Raw genomic sequence first — 17473 nt, 5'->3', positions numbered from 1 at the left:
AGAGTGGAGCCGAACTTTGACTGAGTGACTCGTGAACCGCTCAGCTATATATATATATGTGTGTGTGTTGGGGGGGGGGGGGGGGGGGAGGGGGGCTCGCAAGCGGCTCGACGAGCCACGAGCCTAAAATATTTGAGTTAGCTCGAGTTCGGCTTGAGCTCGACTAATTTACACTCCTAGTTAACATTGGTGATTCATGGATGGATCAAATCCGTGAGATATTTTGAGTTTTGGAGATGAATAATGGTATCATGCATGCATAATGAGCAGATCGATGAAAGACAGATTTTAGAATAGCACTAGCTAAGTGCAGGATGAAAGTAGAATTATGCAATTAAAATGCTTAAAAGAGAAGGATGGGAGAATACAAAGATTTGGTAATTAGTGGTGAATTCTCTAGGAAGAAGAGCAGAATGCAAGAGAAAGCATAAATGCTATAGGGATTGACAATCATGGAGGTGAGTAAAATATTTATTAATTAACAAACTAAATAAATGGTGCATATATAAAGCATTCTATTCCAGTACGTACGTCAAGACGTACTCAATTAAGAATCCCTGATCTATCTTTCGATTATTTTATGCTCCATCCCTTTATATTTTGTGTTCACCATTTTGGATGACTTGCATGTGATGAACTAATTAAATTCCAATTAAACCAACTTAATTAGTTGACATGAGTATCGTACACTATTGTCCCTTAATAGATCTTAACTTTAACATGTCATTGTTATATTGATTTTTGAAAAATATTTGATTATTGTATGAATAATTATTTAATTTGATTACTTATTAAAAAAAATTATTTAGTTTGATTTGTAGTAAGATTGACCAATTTATTTACAAGTAATTTATAAATGTAAAGAGTTTTCAATCTTATATATAAAAGAAGGAGGAAATGACTATTGAAAGTGATTTTAAATTTTTTTTTTTTTTATGAAATAGTAATTAGGTAGGGCAATATATAGAATGAATTAAAAAGATTGAAATTGTTGTGGTTTTGTCCCTCAGCTCTTGACTGCAAGGCCGGCCGACAACATGACCTAATCTACAGTTTATTATATGTTATAATTAAATAAACAATTAACATTAAGATGAGATGTAAAGAAATAATAACAATAAAGATTATAATTCTTCCCTACCATGTGGCTTTCAGTATTCCACACTCTCTCCACTTTCAAAGAGACACTAATTAGATTGGATCTCCATCTAATTACAATATTTTATGCATATACTTAATTAAGTAAAATATCCAAATTCATTATATTCTTATATTCTTCTGCTGACAAGTGACAACTACTAAAGTACTAATACAGATCCCCATTTTCACTGAAAATAATGCTGTTAAGGTTTCATTTTCTGTCTTTTTTTTTAAAAAAAAAAATAGGGATTTTTTTTTTTTTTCAAAAAAGAAAAGAAAAGAAAAGGATTGAAGATAAATGGAGAGACAATGATAAATATGGTTTACGTAACGAGAGTTGACAAAGAGGTGGTGTATTTATTAGAATGAGTAATTGAGTTCTTAATTAAATAAAAATTGAGTAAAAATAAATTAATAACTTAGGTGATATTGTAAAAAAAAAAAAAAAAAGTAAAGTTCAACGGAATAAAATTTCCCCTCGTTAAGAAATTTTAAAAATTTGTTTAAAAAGTTGAGAAGTTCGAAAGCAAATGCAAAGGTGTCAGTTAACCCATGTTCTTTCATTTTATTTTTATTTTAACCCATGTTCTTCTACCACATTGAGGAGTTAATTAAAATCCCCATAACTAACATGTGGGATGACTCATCATTATATTGTGTACCACCACTATATATGTTATATATATGTATCTATGAATATGATGGACCATTTCTGCCAGCTCTCTTTATGGTACATTAGACTACGTACTGCAGAAATGGCTAAAAAAAAAGTCCATTTTCTCTTTGGTAAATCTAATGGACTTGGCAAATTTGCAGCACGTCCCTTTGTCTTTGTAAAATTACTTAACAATAACCCCTTTCTACTAATTCAAGAGTTTCAAATAAGTGAGAAGGGAATGTAGCTCAAATGGTAGAGCACTTGCTTTGTATGTGAGATGCACGGGGTTCTATCCTTCGCATCTCTATTTGCTATCTTCATTTAGGCTAATGTTAGGATCATAAGACGGGATGCAGTGGTTTACCCTATATAATTAATAGAATTAGACCAGTCATACTAATTATCACTTTTAATTTATTCAGTGTTGTAAAAATCGGCCTAGGCACCCCTAGGCCAAGGAGATTTCAGTCTTAAGCGGCTTTTAGTTAGCTAGCCGACTAGGCATCCTACCCCGAGTTGGGCGCCTAATTCTGCCGAGTGGTGCCCAACTAGACTGCATCGGCGGCGCCCAACTCGGCCGAGTGATATTTTTTGCCTGCTCGGTTGCTCATCTTCTATATTTCTCCAGCCATATACTCAACTATCTAATATATGTAGTTGAGTAGTTTGTGGGATTATAATAGTTGGGTGGAAAAATGGAAACGATATATTCGACTCCTAGGCGCTCCCGGATGCCGGACTAGCGCCTTCTGCAACATTACTTTTATTTTTAATGGATGACATTTTTACACATAGTATTGTAGCATTTCATGAACCACCAAATTAATGAGTATAATTAATAGGATTACCAAGATGGTATTCATTGGATCAGAAAGTTAGTGATAAGGCTTAAAAGATTGTTATACGACATCCATATTCAAGCTGGGCGGGTGGTTGATCTGCGCTCCCCTTGTGACAATGAAAGATCATATATTCATTGCTATAATAAAATAAAACATATGTGTGGGTCTGTTTTTTGGGAAATAAAATAAAATAAAATTTGTACAGTATAAATGCACACAATAAAATAGGAAAATTAAGGTTGTGCATTGTTCGGAAAGTGATAAAAATTCCAACCACTTTGATCAATGCTCAGAATTACTTAGAAGAATTTTTGCAGATCTCAATAGTGATAGAAAAAAAAAAACATATTTTTGACTGAAATTCTAACTTTTATGGCCATTCAAGTGGTCAAAAATTCACGAAATTCCAATAATGTTGGTGAATTTGTACAAAGGTAGAACATATAATATTTGAAGGAGAATAATTGATAGTTTTTAGTGTTTTGGGGTAAAAAAAACATAGACTAAAAAATATCTATGAAATTTAACACAAAGAAAAGATGATAAATAGGGAATGAAGGTTTCCATGGAGAATTGAAAACCACTAGTTTTGTTCCAACCGCTATGTCCAATAAAGACTATCCAAAAGCACAGTGTCATGGAGACAAACAAATATGCCTTATGAAAACAACAATCCAAAAACACTACTCGGAGGATTACTGCCATCAATAGACAAATTAAAGAAGCTGTAAAAATGAAAATAGATTGATTTACCCTCACAATTCTTCATCTCCCGAAAGGTTGAATCCCCAACCCCAAGAATCCCCACACCCCAATCCGACTGAGCATTTGGGACAATGTAAATTACGGTGACTCAATGATTCAGCAGACATGGTCAAATATCGGTGCGCACAAGGGATCTGCCCACTTTGGGCTTAAACCCCACACTGCAGTTGTCGATGTTCGAACTTTGGTTTCTTCTCTCAAATACTGCCTACTGAACCATTGAGCTAAGTCCGTCACAATCCTGTCGGGATGGGGTCTGGGACCTTTGGGACGAGAAATTTCGCCTTTTTGGACAAAATGAAAATAAAAAAATAAAACTAAAATGTGTTACTATTAAAAAATGAAAAAAAAATAATAATAAAGGCAAAGGAAGCCATCTGCATCAGCATTCTCCCAATCAACAGCCATTTCCCCAAGTACAATAATAATAGAAAATTGTAAGTTGTCTGGGATCCAGATCTTCTGGTTTTCTTGTATAAACAAAACATGGGGTTCCCCCCTCTACAATCCCAAAGAACTCATCACCTTCTTCTTTGCTCTCTCACCACTCACCAATGCCTGCACTTCTAAGAAGCCCTTCTCTTTTCTCCACCTATACCTTTCTACTTCTTTCACTAAACTCCCTCTTCTTCTTCTCTCCTGGCCACTCCATTGATGCACAGGGCCAAGCTCTTCTAGCATGGAAGGCAAGGCTGAACAGCTCAACAGATGCTTTGAAGTCATGGAATGCTGTGGACCAAAGTCCTTGTTCCTGGTTTGGGATATTCTGCAACTCAGATGGAGAAGTTGTGAAGATAAGCTTGAAGGCAGTGAATTTGCAAGGCCCACTGCCTTCAAATTTGCAGCCTCTCAGATCATTGGATACTCTGATCATATCATCTGCCAATCTCTCAGGCTCTATTCCCAGGGAGTTTGGGGACTATCTTGAGCTGGTTGTTCTTGACATAAGTGACAACTCAATCACAGGGACCATTCCAGAAGAGATATGTAATCTGGGAAAGTTGCAGGCTTTGGGTTTGAACACAAATTTGCTTGAAGGTGGGATTCCTGGAGAGATTGGGAGGCTCTCCAGCCTCAAGTATCTAACGCTCTACGATAACCAGATCAGCGGGGAGATTCCTAGGAGCTTCGGGCAGCTGAGCAATCTTGAAGTGTTCAGGGCTGGTGGGAATCAGGATCTTAAAGGCGAATTACCTTCTGAGATTGGGAACTGCAAGAACTTGCAAGTTTTAGGCCTTGCAGAAACAGGCATTTCCGGGGGGCTTCCATCCTCAATTGGCAAGCTGAAAAGGATTCAAACCATAGCTATATACACATCACTGTTGTCAGGCCCCATTCCAGAAGAGATTGGGAACTGCAGTGAGTTGCAGAACCTCTACTTGTACCAGAATTCAATCTCGGGTCCCATCCCCCGGACCATGGGGAAGCTCGAAAAGCTTCAAAGTTTGCTGCTTTGGCAGAACAGCATAGTGGGCACCATCCCAGAAGAGCTGGGAAGCTGCAAAGAACTCACAGTCATTGATTTATCAGAAAATCTCCTGACAGGCAGCATCCCAGCAAGCTTGGGGGGCCTTTCGAGGCTCGAGGAGCTACAGCTAAGTGTGAATAAGTTATCAGGTACCATACCTTCTGAACTATCAAATTGCACTGCTCTGACTCACTTGGAAGTTGACAACAATGCAATTTCTGGGGAAATTCCTGCTGAAATTGGGAAACTTAAAAGCATGACTCTATTTTTCGCCTGGCAGAATAACCTGACAGGCAACATTCCAGACTCTTTATCTGAATGTGAGAGCCTTCAGGCCCTTGACCTCTCTTACAACACCCTCTTTGGCCAAATACCAAAGGGGATATTCTCTCTGAGAAACCTCACTAAACTGTTGTTGCTTTCCAATGATTTATCCGGGTTTATACCGCCCGATATAGGGAACTGCACAGAATTGTATAGATTTCGAGTGAACAAGAACAGGCTGGGAGGCACTATTCCAGTAGAAATAGGGAATTTAAAAATCTTGAATTTTCTTGACATGAGCAACAACCACTTCATGGGTTCTGTTCCTCCCTCAATTTCTGGATGCATAAACCTTGAGTTTCTTGATCTTAGTTCAAACGCATTGAGTGGCCTTGTCCCTGATTCCTTACCCAAAACCTTACAATTTCTAGACATGTCAGATAATAGGCTTACTGGTCCATTGGGACCAAGCATTGGTTCCTTAACAGAACTAACAAAGCTGAATCTTGGGAAAAATCAACTTTCTGGCAGATTCCCAGCAGAGATAGTGTCTTGCACTAAGCTTCAGTTGCTAGACATTGGGAACAATGGCTTCTCAGGTGATATACCAAAAGAGTTGGGTAAAATCCCCTCACTGGAAATCTCTCTGAACCTTAGTTACAATGGGTTCACTGGAGATATCCCAGATGAGTTTTCCGGCCTTACCAAACTAGCAACTCTTGATCTTTCCCACAACAAGCTGACTGGGAAATTAGATGTTCTTGCACACCTTCAAAACCTTGTTTCCCTCAATCTATCATCCAATAACTTCGAGGGCGAACTACCCAACACGCCTTTCTTCCGCGGAATCCCATTGACAGATCTTGCTGGAAACCCATCTCTGTATATTTCTGGTGGGGTTGTAACTTCAGCTAATAGCAGAGGACATGCCAAGACGACCACAATGAAGCTAGCAATGCCAATTCTTGTCACTGCCAGTGCAGTTTTAGTACTTCTGGCAATATACATCCTGGTTAGATCCAATTTGGGCAACAAGGGATCATCAGGGATTACAGAGACATGGGAGATGACACTTTATCAGAAACTGGATTTCTCCATAGATGACATAGTTCGCAACCTCACATCCGCCAATGTGATTGGCACTGGGAGCTCTGGGGTTGTTTACAGGGTGATGATTCCTAATGGGGAAACTCTGGCAGTGAAGAAGATGTGGTCAACAGAGGAATCAGGGGCGTTCAGTTCTGAGATTCAGACTCTGGGTTCTATCCGGCATAAGAACATTGTCCGTCTTCTAGGGTGGGGTTCGAACCAGAGCCTGAAACTGCTGTTCTATGATTATCTTCCCAATGGGAGCTTGAGCTCGCTCCTCCATGGCACTGGGAAGGGAGGAGCGGAATGGGAGAGGAGATATGATGTTGTTCTGGGCGTGGCTCATGCGCTTGCGTACTTGCACCATGACTGTGTTCCTCCAATTCTTCATGGGGATGTTAAAGCTATGAATGTGTTGTTAGGCCCTCGAATGGAACCTTACCTTGCCGACTTTGGGCTGGCAAGAATTGTCCATAGCAATTGCGGCGCCGCCGCCGACGTCAGTTCAAAGCAAGCCCAAAGGCCTCACCTTGCCGGTTCTTATGGCTATATGGCTCCCGGTAAGTTTCTTCAATTCACACCAATATAAGTTATATTACACCCACAACCACTACTTAATCGTAGTGTGTATCAGGTAAATCCCGTCACTTTGTGAATCATGTGGTAAATGAGATAAATCAATCTAGTTGTCCAGTTGGTCAATAGGCGGTTCCTGCACCTGTAACTACTATTTGAGAGTATGTGCATAAACTACAAGGGGTAAATCAACCTAAGTTATCCACCTGACCGTCTAGGTTGTCCAGTTAGCCAATAGGCGGTTCCTGCACCTGTAACTACTATTTGAGAGTATGTTGCATAAACCACAAGGGGTAAATCAACCTAAGTTATCCACCTGACCGTCTAGGTTGTCCAGTTGGCCAATAGGCCGCTCCTGCACTTGTCATTATTATTCGAGAATGTTCACTGCGTAGACCACAAGGGTAAACCAGCCTAAGTTATCCAGCTGATCAGCTGAAACAAAGAAGGCTAATACGTCTCTTGTAGGGAGTATGTGCATAAACCACAAGGGGTAAATCAACATAAGTTATCCACCTAACTGTCTAGGTTGTCCAGTTGGCTAATAGACCGCTCCTGCACTTATAGTTACTATTTGAGAGTGTGCAATGCGTAAACCACAAGGGTAAACCAGCCTAAGTTATCCAAGCTGACTAGCTGAAACAAAGAAGGCTAATAATCTCTTGTAGGGAGTCAAATTTATAACATTGTGGTTACCAAGTAAACAATCTAACGAGTTTGATTGGGGTACGGTTATCGTCCTATTTAACCTATTTAATTGTTATAACACATGGTACTTACAAAAGTAAGTGTGCTTTAACAGAGCATGCTTCGATGCGGCGTATCACTGAAAAGAGCGACGTTTACAGCTTCGGGATAGTACTCCTGGAGGTGCTTACAGGAAGGCATCCACTAGACCCAACATTGCCCGGAGGAGCACATCTAGTGCAGTGGGTTGGGGAGCATTTACACAGCAAGCGCGACCCGGTTGAGATCTTGGACGCAAAGCTGAGGGGCAGAGCTGATCCCCAGATGCATGAAATGCTTCAGACTCTCGCAGTTTCATTCCTGTGTGTGAGCACCAAGGCGGAAAGCCGTCCCACGATGAAGGACGTTGTGGCGATGCTGAAAGAGATTCGACACGAAGATCCTGCGAGCTCGGAGGCGGTGAAGGGAGGCGGCGGTGGAGCCACGGCGGCGGTCCCCAAATCGCCTCCTACCAGCAGGAATGTGTTGCATGGGTCTTCCAGCTGCTCCTTTGAGTTCTCTGACAATTCAATCTAAACAACAGCAATAGAGGCTAAAACATGTGAATATATCCTCCAGGCCAAACAATAAGAGAATCCAATGGAATAGGGCGTTTCATGTAATGTAATGTTATATTGCATTATCCATTTATCCTTCAATTGAGAGGACTTCACAACTTTTTATATTCATTATTAATTAAAAAATGTATACATGTCTTAACTTAAAAGTTTAAATTGATAATTGAATTACACATTGATATTTATATATTATATATTTAAACTCCTAGAAATTCATCTTATGCTGAAACTCGGGAACTACAAAGTCATAAGATTAAAGTACATTTTCAGTTTGGAGAGAGAAATGTGTAAGGGACAAAAAGGACATTTCCTTGGGGGCGACAAGATGTATGGGTATAATTACTCTGTTTAAGGATGAGATCGAGTAGGGTTTAGGTTGAGTGTCTATTTGAGTTGAGTTTGTAATATAAGGACATGGTGGAATGGGGCAATGATTGGGTGGCCGCCTTAATTGCTTCTTTATTACTTTATTTTTTTTTAGTACTATTGATTCGTTTTATTGAAGTACAAAGAGTCAATACTCCTAACTAAAATTCAAAAGTGTGACAGCACAAACAGTCAATGTTCAGGTTTGAAATTGTAACTTTTTGAGAAAGCTACGGTTATACTTCTTAACTACAAAGTTTTTGGCATGAATCAAAAATAAAAAAATTGAGAGATTGTGTTGTGTAGCAGCAGTCACATGGCCCCACGCTTCCAGCTTCACATTTCCTTTTGCATGTGCTTTCTGAATCCAACTTTCAAGTTTGAAGTAATGTGGAGTCTGGGGAGATCTGCGTCCTCGCTAATTGCTTCAATCTTCGTTCACTTTTCATTTTTAAGTTATGCTATTTTGCTTTCTTAGTTCTGACATTATCTTTAATATTCCCAGAAAGCAATTATTTACAGGTATATCTTATGGATGTTTGCGGCTCACCATTGCTTCTACTTTAGTTGAAATGATTGAGGGGTTCTAATGCCAATGTACTGATTTGTTATCTTTTAAAATGTTGTGGAGTTATGTCAATTCATATGAAAAGTAATAAGTTTATTCATGATATGGTGTAATAAGGCTGTAAGGAGATAGGATTAGGTATTCCCGGGATACTATGTCATCATGTATCGAGAGAATATCTAATCTTATTTATGGTGTAGTTGAATTTGAAATAGTTGTGTTTAATATGTGTAAAAGTGGACAAGTGATAAATAATTGTTAGGCTCAAGTAACTTTGACTTTTTAGTGTTAGCGTTATAGGAAATGGATCCAACTCAATGATACTGACTCTATTACAAGAGGTAATAACGCCTCAAAAGTCCAACCTGGATGCCATCTGAACACAAAGTGCTTGGCAATCTATTTTAGAATCTAAGTCCATATAAAGGAGAATAGGACAAGGAGAAGTGGAACCACAAAGAGGAAGCGGCACACTAAAGGCCAAAATGGTCCAAACCACTCCTCTAGTCCTCTCTCTATGAGACTTCATAGTAGTGCTTTTCTCCTCTTTCACGCTTCATCTTCTTCACCAAGCAAGCCACCATTAATGGTTTCTAAGTGGCTCAATCATATTTTTTTTTGGGTATACCCAGAGTTTGTAGGCATCTCTTTTAAATGGGATATCTGACCTGGAAATTTAAAACTGCTCAATTTCCAAAGTCAAGGATCGAACCCTTGACTTTACGCATGTCATTTTTTCCTTTCATGTTTCCATATAAGAATCTCACGTCCTTATTATATAAGGTTTAAGATTTAGAGCTATAGAGAATAGATGAGAATAGATAATTATGAGGCATCAAGTGGATTGATATGGATGTATTTGGGTGCATGCCAAGTGCCTTGTGATCAGTTAGTCTATTATCGTTCCAAACGAAATGTCATAGGTTTAAGTTCCATCCTAACCAAGGATGTTGGCATAATCATGTTGAACATATACTATAGTTAAGGTTATATTGTAGTCACCAAAAAAGTTGGAAAATAGATTGTTTTACTGTTCTTGTTATCCTTGATTGAATGTACAAATTACAATGTGGAATTGTAATGTTCTCAACTTCAATTGCAGTACCATTTCTGATGAAATGTCAAATTTGCAGAACTAGTTAGGGACCATTTTCGGTCCTTTACAATTACTTCGCCATAATATACACACTCTACATTCACATCATATGCCAACTACAAATTGCAGGCTGCACAAAGACATAACAATTGTAGTTTTCCCCAATTAATGATTCCATCAACTGCCACCTAATCTCATCACAACAATAATTCCAGGCCAAACTGGACCCCTATTATGCCAACCACAATCATGCAAAACAAGCTTTCATGCATGGACCACAGTGACATTCTCTTCTCATGCAATGTCCCAACCCGTCTTGCCTGTTGACCCCAGGTGTAGAAAGGCAAGTGTCTAAAACCCGAGGTTTTAGTCGATGTTGATATCATTGATGGCATGGGCTTTAGGAAGGATGTTTGGATTCTAACTTCTTCAGCACGAAATTAATGACACTCCAGTTAAAGCCACGGTACTGAAGCCAATGGATAACTCTTGATTTCCGTGTCTCTCTAGGTGCATCGCGACTCCGTAGCCATTGTTTAGAGGCCTGGACAAGAAGATGATCCAATGAAAGCTTGGACATACCAACCCCTGATTCTTGCTCTTCTCCGGTTTCACTATCCTTGAATACCAGTTTTATTGCCCCGTCTGCATCCATTTCATTTACTCCCTTCTTGATCAAGGCCTAACTCAAATACGATATCCATTAGTCCATTACACGGTGAGAATTGCAGCACACAGGTTCAACCCAACTTAAATATCATGGAGGCACAACAATCCATTTCAATTATAAGAGTAAACTTACTTGTTTAATTCGTCTTGGACTCCAACTTAAGGAAGACCATCTAGATCTCGTATAAGTTTCTGCGTATAAGCAATCATTAATTAGACCCCTGCAGGAAATGACAAGTGTTAATAGCAATGGATTGAGTGTCATCAATAATAAGTGAAGTCAGATATGCATGGAGTAAAATACATTCTAATTCCCATACAACAATGAGCGTATGGGCAAACAAGAATAGATATTCATAACTATTAAAATAACATCTCCCACAATAATCTATGGTTAAATGGTTCTTATTCAAGATTACTTACCTGGTGCACAGGTCTGTTATCACCGAATCAATAGTATGAACTGGAAATCTCTTTCCTTGGAGTTTCTTCTTAAGCTCTACAGCTGTTAAAGCTCTGCATAGTAGGAAAACATACTTCATAAGAATAATAATAGAAAAAGGCACTCCATATCATTTAAAGCAAGATTGAGTGTTTATCATCTTTTTATCTCGGGAGATTTAGCTTCTGAACCCAAAAAAAAAAGGTTCAAATCAGTGAACTTCCAATTAATCATCTGTTTATCTCTGGCAATTTAGCTTCTCAACAAAAATAAGTTCAAATTAGTGAACTTCCAATTAATCATCTGTTTATCTCTGGCAATTTAGCTTCTCAACAAAAAGAAGTTCAAATTAGTGAACTTCCAATTCTTCCTATCCTTGTTGCAAATACGTAATCAAGTTGTAACCATAGTTTGAATTCTAAAGCTTGGCATTAAGGGTCCCACAAACATGATACTGCACATAAGAAGTTGAACTTAGGATTTCAACCTTGCAGCAAGTAATTGAATTGCTACTCTTTCCACATCTTGCCTAGATGCATGGTGATCATTAAAATCCGATATGATCTCTTCAGTCTCTTCCAAGAATTCACAGTTTTCAAACCTGAAATCACCATCAATTTCTTTCTCCATCCCTGAAATTTCATAAAGTGGTAAAGACTTTCAAATTTTCTGAACTTCCCCTCCCCTATTTCAAACATAGACCACATAAGAAACATGCATATCATTATATTTTAGAGACTAGAACTCTTCAGTAAAGCCACTACTTAAATTGTTTTTACCATAATGAAGCTCAGCTCTTTTGGAGTTCCGGTTCACACTATTATGCTTTCCTACATCCACCGGATTCTTTGCGGACAAAGAAGGAGTCTTGGATTCTTCGGAATTCAAAGGTTTCTTGGGAATGTATTTCTCTGGAATTGAAGCGTTGTAGTGTCTGCACTTTGAGCAGCTTGTGCTAATACTCTTCTGCAAACTAAAAATGAAATCTTTGCATAACAAAACTTAGCAAAATTCATATACATTTCACATAAACGAACTTAAATGTAACATGCAGTCATACACGTAACACGCGGACATGCGAATGCATATGCATATACAGAAATGCTTACCTGGGGGTGGGTGTCAGAATAAGTCGACAATGAAGCTGAATTGCATTTTTACAGAAGAAATTTCTCAGGGAAATCGCCATTTTTTGTTTAGGGCGAAGAAATGACACGGCGGTGAAGTGGTGAACTTCCTGATTGTTAGGGTTTTAGAAATTGATTTGGTTGGGAAGGGAGCACGCCGAGGGAAAGCTTGTATAAAATAATAAAATAGTTTTGATAAAGATGACGTGAAAATAATACTGTAACAATAATGCGGAGTAACAATATTGCATTTTTTGTCCTTAAATTATATAATAATTGTAAAATTTATTCATAAATATAAATTATGATCACTTTTTGTTCATAAATTATCATTGACCTTGCATTTTTCTTAGATATCAATAAAAAAAATTATGATTAGTATATTATTTTTTTTGCATTAATTGTTGACAAAATGTTTCTAATAATTTGGATTAAAGTTAAATGGGTTGAGAGAGTTAAAGTAAAATGTTGATTTTAATAATATTATAGATAATCCTCCATCAAATAAGGAGTATGTTACTCCGTATTATTTTATTTTAGAAAAAAGGTCAAATAAGTCCTAGAATATTACTTAAAAAGTCAATTAGGTCTCTAAACTTTTTAAAGTAGCAAATAAACTCATCAATATTGTATTTTAATGGTTCCGCAACCTTCAGCGATATTTCCGACGACAAAAACGACTGACGCCATTCACCATTGAAACCGAGAAAGAAGGCGACCCAGATGGTCACCTTCACGACTGAGTGGTTGTCTTCTCCGTTGATTCAAAGGAGACTAGTGAACATTCAACGGTCGCTGGTTGCTTTATTGTTGGAAATATTAACGGAGTTAGACGGAATATCGTTAGAGTTGGTCAGAATATTGATCGAAACCTTACTGACTTGTGATAGCAGGTCACTAATGAATTTTTGAATTTTATTGCACAAAATGAAATGTTGATGTGTTTAATTGCAACCTTAAAAAGTTCAAATGTCTAATTGATTTTTTAAATATAATTTGAAGGTCTATTTGACCATTTCCCTATCTCATTTTCAAAATCTCAACTAAACAAAGAGTAAGCATACTTTTTTTTTATTTATTTCTTTTGAAAATGGGTCTCACATAACTAGAGTTAGTTAATAGGAAAAAGTGTCAAATTAGCCCCCTAAGTCAAGTGGATAGTGCAATTGGATCCCCTAAATGAAAAAAGCTCCATTCAAGTCTCCTAAACCTGTAAAATTGTTCAATTAAGTCCAATATAACTTGTTTAACAGGTTAAATCGATATAGTGTTGACACATGTCTTTCTTATTTTATTTTTTAAAATAAATACTTTTTATGTATTAAAAATATTTTATTATTAATTAATTAATTAAAATAATAATAATACTTTAAATTTTTTTAAAAAAAAAAAAAAAAAAACCAGCCACCGGCTGTCCGCGCCGGACAGCCGGTGGTTGTCTTCTTTCTTCACGGACCGCCGTGGCCGTCCGTCTAAGGAAGACGGCCAGACGTCCATGGCCGCCTTCCTTAGACGACCGTGAAGAAGGAAGATAGCCACTAGCTGTCTAGTGCAGACAGCCGGTGGTTGTTTTTTTTTTTTTTTTTTTTTAATTTTTAATTTTTAATTTTTAATTATTATTATTATTTTAATTAATTAATTTATAATAAATAATATTTTTAATTTTTAATAAATAAAAAAACATTTGTTTTAAAAAATAAAATAAGAAGGACACGTGTTAGCACCATATCGATCTAACTTGTTAAACAAGTCATATTGGACTTAATTGAACAATTTTACAGGTTTAGGAGACTTGAATGGAGCTTTTTTTCACTTAAGGGACCCAATTGCACTGCCCACTTTGACTTAGGGGACTGTCTATCCCTAAAAAATACGGAGGTTTGGGCTTTAAACGTCTTCATGAATTTAACCTGGCGCTTTTGGCAAAACAGGGATGACGGCTTTTAATTTATCCGAATTCCCTTGTTGCTCGTCTGCTGAAGGCAAAATATTTTCCCCATTGCAGTTTCCTCGAGGCACAACTGGGCAATAACCCAAGCTACTTATGGCGTAGCATGTTGGCGGGTCAACCTCTTTTGAAACTAGGCGTATCCAGACGTATTGGCGATGGAGCAGAAACTAAAGTTTGGGGCTGGCCGTGGCTCGCGGAGTTGATCAACCGGCTTTGGACACCCCATGCATAGAAGCCTTAAAAGAGGCGACTATAAACGGGCTTCTCACGGCGCAAGGCGATTGGGATGTGGAGATTCTAAAAGATCTCTTTGTGGAGAGCGATGTCCCCAGAATTATGGCAACACCAATCTCGATCAATTACCCGGATTCCTGGAGATGGAGGGGTGATATACGGGGAGTCTACACTGTCCGGCAAGGATATTATTTGCTCACGGCTTCTAATGGGGAGATGCTGACGACAGGGGGGTTCACGAAGTGGCAGCTGTTGTGGAAACTTCCGATCCCTCCCAAGGTGAAGAACCTACTATGGAGGTGCGCACGTGCCATTCTCCCAGTCAAAGAGATCCTGAAGAGTCGCGGAGTATGGATTGGTGGGGGCTGCCCACTTTGCGACAATCCGGTGGAAACAATCGAACACCTGCTGTGTGAGTGTGCTATTGCGAAGCAGATTTGGGAAGAGGATGAGGTACTAAGAGGCCGGACTATTCAAGACTTTATGGAGGCAGTGATAAGAGTCGCCAACACAACGCAAGCGGTACGCATGGCAGCGATTTTTTGGGTCTTGTGGGGTGCGCGGAACGACCGGGTTTGGAAGGCGGAGACGAAATCTATCGAGACCATCTTCATAAGCAAGTCCAAGCGTTACAACGCCTATGGGATCCACTGCGTTCGCATACTAATGCAAGCTGTTCGAGTGTCGCATCCACGTCCCTTTGGAGCCTACCTCCTCGTGGTTGGATCAAATGTAACGTTGACGCCGCACTATTTGCGAATGGGGCGGGCTTCGGCGTGGTGGCTCGAGATCATGGCGGCAACTTCATCGCAGCGCATGGTGGTAGGTTGGGGCAGATTCGTGATCCCTTGCTGGCAGAAGCTACCGCGGTCGAACGGGCGTTGGCATGGATCAAGAACCTAGGTTTTAATAATGTAATTCTAGAGATGGATTGTTTGAAAGTCTCTACTGCTTTTAATTCTCGTTGTGTTGATTTTTCTTATGTTGGTTCCATTGTAAAGCAATGTTCTACAATTGCTAATGATATTGGGAACGTCAAAGTTCGCCATATCAAGAGGTCAGCTAATCAGATCGTTCATGCTCTTGCACGGGCAATCCATTCTCCGTCTGTCCTGGGGTCGTGGTGTAATCACCCGACCTCGTGTATTGCTTCTTTGTTGAGAATTTAATGAGATTGGTTCGTTTTGTTTCAAAAAAAAAATATATGATATTTTCTTAACCAAACACCCCACAATTGTGTACTTTGACAAACTAAATTCAACTCATGTGCATGGTCCCAATGCAAACTTGAAAAAAGGAACAATTTTGGAGAACCTATTTCAAATTAAAATAATAAGGCTAAGAATTTCAATCCATCCGTAATGAGAAAAACGTATGATCAGTAAATCAATTAAAAAAAAAAAGGGTTGAAATCCATTTAATCAACCTACATTAGCACATACAATGTTGTTTTCATAATGTGATAAAAGTGCTAACCCAAAGGGAGCATAATAATAATAAAAGGGCATTACATGAAGAATGTGACAAGAACAACATGAGGGAGGGGCAGGCCACATTGTTGGTCAGATCATTCAGTTTTCCAAGCATAAAAAACATGGCAGAATTCAGGTGGCCTGGATTGTGAATCATCACAGCTTTTTTGAGGAAGGCTATTGTCTTCTTCTCCTTCTCCCTTACCACCATTCCCTTGCTTGAAGATGAAAACCCCTGGCCCTGCTGCAACACTGCTGCTATCATCATTGAACATCCAATCATGCACATCCCAGAACACTTCCACTGCCACATTATCCACCATCACCGTTTCGTTCCCTCTGAATCTCCAGTTCAGGTTCATCACCCGAACCGACTCTATCCCATCCACACTGATCCACATCTCGGGCTCAGTAGGCCCCGAGAGGTCGGTTTCTATGATGATGTTGTGCTCCCTTTTCCCTCTCCCCAACATGGTTCTGGTGCAAAAGCATCTCTTTGCATACACACTTTCTTTCTTGTGCACCAAAGTTGCATCCACAACGGGAGGCCTCGATTTGGTTCTCTTGAAGGCCTCACTCTTTTGGTCACCTAGCAATATGACCACCTCCCCTCCCGTGGCCAATGCGACATAGAAGTCTGAATCGGGCTCGGGGCTGCTGGAGAATTTAGCAGCCCTGAAATCCCAGTAAACATCGACACGTTCTTGATCTACATTGAAGGACTTGAGGCCCTTCTTCCCCCAAAACTGCCAGGTTTTCAGGTCAATCTTGCATGTGTAGTGGTTGTCCTCTGAAGGGTTTTCCACGACGATGGAGAGGGCGTGGCCTATCAAAGATTTCGACCACGTTATTGTGATGGTTCGGAGCAAATCTGCAATTTTGGCTAGGTGTATACAGGTCACATAGCTTTGATCTGTTGCACTCTCTTCTGCTTCCTTTTGATCTTCTCGTCTCGGATTCATAGGTCTCAATTGTGCCATAGAAATTTGAGAATTTCTCATTTACTTTTTCAACAAAATCTACATCTCTCACATATTCTTATGTTCAAGCCCCATAAAAGTTTGATCCCCATCAGAACACACAAAATTAGATGAATGTCACCTGGTAAAAGATGATATCATGAATCCATGCAGGAGCCAGGAGTTATTGAATTTCATCAATTTCTGCAACATGAATACAAAAGGTATGACATGAAAATCAAACAGGTTATGAACAATCAATTTCGCGTGACAGATTTCTTTTTCCAGATGATAGAACAGACACAATTTGTTCTTGGACAACCTGTCTCTATAGGATTGATTCTAGACAAAAATTTGTGAAAGAAAATGGGGTTTGGGTGGAGAACAAGACAGGTGATTATGCATTATTGTTCAAATCCAAGGATGGATTTGTTTCCCAACCCAGGTTGTCTGTATTATTCTTTTTATATTTATATTGCATTT

The 17473-nt window shown here is 39.0% G+C and overlaps 3 protein-coding genes across 4 annotated transcripts; 1 reads left to right on the top strand and 2 right to left on the bottom strand.

Annotated features, from left to right (window-relative positions):
• Positions 1-3794: 3794 nt before the first annotated feature.
• LOC109188377 (probable LRR receptor-like serine/threonine-protein kinase At4g26540) lies at positions 3795-8204 on the top strand. The gene is made up of 2 exons (XM_019339026.1): positions 3795-6786; positions 7605-8204. Exons 1-2 carry the CDS (start codon positions 3960-3962, stop codon positions 8063-8065), a joined length of 3288 nt encoding a protein of 1095 aa, XP_019194571.1. The 5' UTR covers positions 3795-3959; the 3' UTR covers positions 8066-8204.
• Positions 8205-10110: 1906 nt separating this feature from the next.
• On the bottom strand, positions 10111-12535 carry LOC109188378. The gene is made up of 6 exons (XM_019339027.1): positions 12357-12535; positions 12027-12220; positions 11735-11879; positions 11229-11321; positions 10939-11026; positions 10111-10818 (listed from the first exon to the last, which is right to left on the bottom strand). The coding sequence occupies exons 1-6, from the start codon at positions 12434-12436 to the stop codon at positions 10537-10539; spliced, it is 882 nt and encodes a 293-aa protein (XP_019194572.1). The 5' UTR covers positions 12437-12535; the 3' UTR covers positions 10111-10536.
• Positions 12536-15974: 3439 nt separating this feature from the next.
• Positions 15975-17427, bottom strand: LOC109188469. 2 transcript variants are annotated; one of them, XM_019339169.1, is made up of 2 exons: positions 17133-17427; positions 15975-17004 (listed from the first exon to the last, which is right to left on the bottom strand). In XM_019339169.1, the coding sequence occupies exon 2, from the start codon at positions 16991-16993 to the stop codon at positions 16127-16129; it is 867 nt and encodes a 288-aa protein (XP_019194714.1). In that variant the 5' UTR covers positions 16994-17004; positions 17133-17427; the 3' UTR covers positions 15975-16126. The 2 variants fall into 2 exon arrangements, with proteins under 2 accessions (XP_019194714.1, XP_019194713.1); XM_019339168.1 differs by having other exon boundaries at positions 15975-17427.
• Between the last annotated feature and the right edge of the window lie 46 nt (positions 17428-17473).

This window comes from Ipomoea nil, unplaced genomic scaffold (assembly GCF_001879475.1).
Source record: "Ipomoea nil cultivar Tokyo-kokei standard unplaced genomic scaffold, Asagao_1.1 scaffold1421, whole genome shotgun sequence".
Lineage (NCBI taxonomy): Eukaryota > Viridiplantae > Streptophyta > Magnoliopsida > Solanales > Convolvulaceae > Ipomoea > Ipomoea nil.
The sequence above is the reverse complement of the archived record's forward strand: the minus strand, read 5'-3'. Positions and strand labels throughout refer to the sequence as shown.